The sequence below is a fragment of the Pseudophryne corroboree genome, chromosome 12, assembly GCF_028390025.1.
Source record: "Pseudophryne corroboree isolate aPseCor3 chromosome 12, aPseCor3.hap2, whole genome shotgun sequence".
NCBI lineage: Eukaryota > Metazoa > Chordata > Amphibia > Anura > Myobatrachidae > Pseudophryne > Pseudophryne corroboree.
This window is the reverse complement of record NC_086455.1, coordinates 137068791-137073511: the sequence shown is the minus strand read 5'-3', so window position 1 is coordinate 137073511 and position 4721 is coordinate 137068791. Positions and strand designations below refer to the sequence as shown.

The following is a 4721-nucleotide window of genomic DNA, read 5'->3' as shown; positions in this document are numbered from 1 at the left end:
AAAGCCCATTGTCATGCCTGGGCAAAATACCTAAAAATCCAGATTCAAAACCAAAACCTGAAAGGGTGGTTTTGGCAAAACCAATCCAGATGCAAAACATGAAAGGAGTTCCAGATCCAAAACAAAAACACAAAACCCGAAAAGTGTCCGGTGCACATCTCTAATAATATTGCAAATATTCTTGTGAACAGTAGAATACAAAATCTTAGGAAACACAGTTTCTCAAGTCTGAGCATTTTAATTTTTTCAGGTATGAATTTTTGGAAATGTATTTGGTAGAAACAAAATAGATGATGATTATTATTATTATTATTATTATTATTATTATTATTACTACTACTACTACTAATACTACTGCTACTGCTACTACTACTACTACTACTATTACTACTACTACTACTACTACTACTACTACTACTACTACTACTCAGAAATGACTATGGCCAAACAAAGTTTACAATCTAAGCATCATGGGAAACACTTGACAAATAAACAGCAGTTTGTGGAGAAAATCCTAGCTACTTAAGTGATTCTTGATTCCAGAGTATTGGTAAATACAGGACCATGGCTGCAGGAAATTAGTAGTCACATGCAAAGCATCAATTTATTTTAAGTAGGCAATCACAGAGCTAGATTCTGGCTCCAGACAGTTGGCTAATTAGGTACAATACTATCTCCTACCTATAACCAGTTAGTAATGGAAGCTAACGACCTAAGGTTAGATGTGCGAAAGCTTCTAAAAGTGAAAAGTAAAGGTGTTGTCCAGAGCAACCAATCATATTTTAACTATCAATTCTCTACTGCATTTTAGAAATGATAGACACAATCTGATTGGTTGCTATTGGCAATTCCCTATTTCTGTTTTAGAAGCTATAGTAAATCTACACCCCTAGTATCTATTTCTAGACAGTTGGTAATTACAGGTACTTTGCTAGTTTCTTACTCTTAAACTGGTAAATACAGGGGCTGTGCTAATTGTATGTTCCTTGCAGTTGGTTTAAATAATTTCCAAACATCATCGGCCAGGACTCCCTGGCAGTAGGTGTGGCTCCATATTTGAATTTTGGGCCTCGCTGCAGCCCCACCACTGGAAGCATACAAACCCACATACAGTTACCTTTACCCATTGGAATGTATGACATAAGCCACATATTTTCCTGATTTGTTTTAAAACCAAACCTGTATGAAATCCAATGTAGCTAGTATATGGTTGTTGTTATCTGAAACATAATTGAAAACTACGGTAGTGTATAGAGAATTCAAAAAGTAAATATCTGATAATTGAGAAATGCATAACAGAGGTGCCTTCCTTGCTGTTGAGAAATTCTTGAAAAATAAAACTATTTTTAAAAAAGAAATAATTGTTTTATTGAAGCAAAAATATTGTACAAAATCCAGACAAATATAATAAAACTTTTAGTTTGCCCACACTAACAGTTTTGTTATTTTGCAGGATGTACTTCTTGAAAATGGAGGCTAATAACATCACTGTAGTTACAGAATTTATTCTATTAGCTTTTGAAGAGCTCAACCAAATGCATATTCTGCTTTTTAGTATAGTTTTATTAATATACAGCACATGTGTTTTCGGAAACATTGTTATATTTTTACTAATTACATTTAATCCATCTCTTCATACACCAATGTACTTTTTTATTCGTACATTTACCATTTTAGAAATTGTATTTGTTTCGGTCATTGTCCCCAAGTTCTTAGATATCCTCATTGCAGCTAACAGCAGGATATCGTTTATTGCCTGTTTTATACAGTTGTATTGTGCAGACACTTCTGGTATAGTTGAATGTTACCTCCTCGCTGTGATGGTCTTTGATCGGTATTTAGCCATTACCAATCCATTGCATTATTCCACTATAATGAGCCAAGCCTGTACTAAACTTGCAGTGTTTCCATGGGTTGTCGGCTTGGCGGGCTGTTCCATACCTACCACCTTCACAGCCTGTTTGAATTTCTGTGGTCCTAATCTGATCAATCATTTCTTCTGTGACTTGCCTCAACTGCAGAAATTGGCATGCTCTAAATCTTACGTCAGTAATCTGGTTACAAGCATAACAGCCATATTTGTTGTGCTTCTTCCTTTCATCATAATTATAGGATTCTATACACAAATCATAATCACTGTCTCAAAGATTAAGAGTGTGGAGGGTAAACAGAAGGCCTTCTCCACCTGCACTTCTCACTTAATGGTAACTAGTCTCTTTTTTGGTACAGGAATCATCGTATATGTCAGGCCAAATGGCAGCCAGTATGACAAATTCCTAGCACTAACATACACTGTTGTTACGCCATTGTTGAATCCTTTTATTTATACACTGAGAAACAAAGATGTCAAGAAAATTTTCTTTAAATCAATGAGGTTGTTCTTAAACCTGACAATAACTAGAAGTGGACACATTGAGAAAAGCTGCACTGTAAAATCAAACTACTGACAAATGTAAAGGTTATGGGGCCTATCCAACATTACTTAAGGGTCTGTTACACATGTGTAAACGCTGTTTTAAATAAGACTCCCATTCATTATTAGGAGCCCAATAGGGCCACCTGCTATTAAGCAAACTCCAAAAACTGAAAGTTTTCTAAGTCTGCCTGCGAGAACAGCGTTTCTTCTATGAGCCACCTATGGGAAGCAGGTCCAGGGTTGCAAGGAGGTATCCAAACTGATCCCTCCTCCACCGCTTCACCGCGCATCCTTAGGCTGTGTGCATGCATGACCTTAGATCACAAATGTGCAGAAGCCAGCACAGGGGTGGTAAATACTGTATAACTACTATGGAAGTAGCAGTTTTAATGATAACAGGGGCAGCTGCTTTTTGGAGCAGGTGTCCCTGCACTGACGCCATGCTGAATTACTCCCTTAATTAAGTATCCATAGCCACAACTCATGACAAGTTGAATACTCAATCATTGCTCCCCAATGATGAATAGACCACTAAATGTTTAAATATGTGCAGTATTTCAAATTATTTTAGAGAATTCAATTGAAAGATAGAAGTACAGTTAGACAGCAGGGCATACAATATGTCAAAATCAGTCCAACTCACCTTTCAAATAAGCTTTTAACCCTTGTTTAGCCATCATAAAAGCCTGGTGACCTTTCAAATTGAATTCCAGATCCAAAAAGACTTGCATGTGTGGAGAATGTTTGGTCTATTTCCTCCGCTGCAAACAAAATTAGCCAGCAAAATATTGCAATACTGTAGTAAAGAATGTTTATGCATGTTAAGAGTTTATTGTATTTCTTGAATGATCATTTTATGTAATTACTTCACTTAATAATTGCGTAATTCAAAGCATCTGTGTAAACACACTGCCCCACCCTCCACCTCTATACTTACTGTACGTTCCTTGATGCCTGTTTATTGTTTCTTAGTTGTAAAAAGGTTTAAGATATGTCATTTCAGAATGGTATTTTCTATGCTTCTAAACGGTTGTATCATTGTCTCTCTGTTTTCTCTACCGCAATATATGTATTTATTTATGTAATCTTTCATGGTGCCCCCCTCTCCCCCCTTTTCTTTTATCTTTTTCTTTTTCTTCTTCCCATTTCTTCTTCTTCTTTTTTTCTTCTTTTTTTTTTTTGGGGGGGGGGGGGGGGTTATAAAAAAAATGTCAAAATTTGTGCTGTTGATATGCCTCTTTCTTTATATTCTATGTGATACATGGGATTTTGATTCATAATGTTCCGTAACATCATTACCTATTTATCTATGTTGTTGTTTATGATATTTTTCAATAAAAATAACTCAAAAAAAAAAAAAAAGGTTTAAGCTACAGGACTGTATTTTGAGGGTAGAAACAGTCATTTGTGTGATTGCTCTTAGTTTATACAATTATCCTATTCACGTCATTCTGAATACTCTGTCTTTTATTAAAGTTTAAATTAAATACATTTGATCCATGTCAATAAATACATATCCAGAACCATTCATCTTCTATGTCACCTTTGCGAGTGTGAGATCTTTGGTACAATAAAAAATTATGCAATGAGCTATTATTGTGGTTGGAGGATTTTGGGACTAATTTAGGAAGGATCGCTACTGCGATTGCCTGCGCAGTTTCCCGCATGTGCAGAATGGATTATGCATGATCGCATGCAGCCCTCCATAAGCCTCTGCCCGATTGACAAGCAGAGGCAGTTAGCGGGGACAGGCAGCATTGCCAGAAACAGTGATGTGTTGCCCAATTTGCCAGGAGTGGCAAGGCCAAGGTCTGTGTCTAAAGACGTAGGTTTTATGACCTCGCAAGGTCCCCTGCGACAGCCTGCGATGTTGAAGAGCCTGCGATGTTGAACCAATACTGTGACGTTGGTGACACTAATAATGACACTCATAGTTTTAAGAAAAATTGGCTATGAAAATGATTTCAGTGCATGGAAACCACATCAGATGTTTACTCTCTGTGAATTGGACTTTTCAATGTAATGTAAATCATCTGACAGTAAATTAGTTCCCAGTATCAATTTTGCAAACAAAAGTAAAAAACACTGGATGGAATCACTAATACCACGTATTTAACAGTTGGTTAACGGTCAGCATAATACAAAGCTTTGTGCGTAGCTGATTCATCTGGTCAATTCACCTACTGTATTTTGGGTGCATTTGTTTGTTGTACAGTAAGTGGTTTATTTGTTGAGTGTTAGACAGCATTCTCAGTTGAGCTGCTACAGAATACCTGTACTTGCCAATTTTATTATTATTGTGTTT

General features: G+C 36.4%; 1 protein-coding gene across 1 annotated transcript; it reads left to right on the top strand.

The window, feature by feature from the left end:
- The first annotated feature begins 1469 nt into the window (after nt 1-1469).
- LOC134979950 (olfactory receptor 10A4-like) lies at nt 1470-2447 on the top strand. Its single transcript, XM_063946557.1, has one exon. It carries the CDS (start codon nt 1470-1472, stop codon nt 2445-2447), a length of 978 nt encoding a protein of 325 aa, XP_063802627.1.
- The last annotated feature ends 2274 nt before the right edge of the window (nt 2448-4721 follow it).

Excerpts from the sequence above, each read along its gene's own strand:
- LOC134979950 (XM_063946557.1), top strand. The coding sequence starts at position 1,470 with ATGGAGGCTAATAACATCACTGTAGTTACAGAATTTATTCTATTAGCT.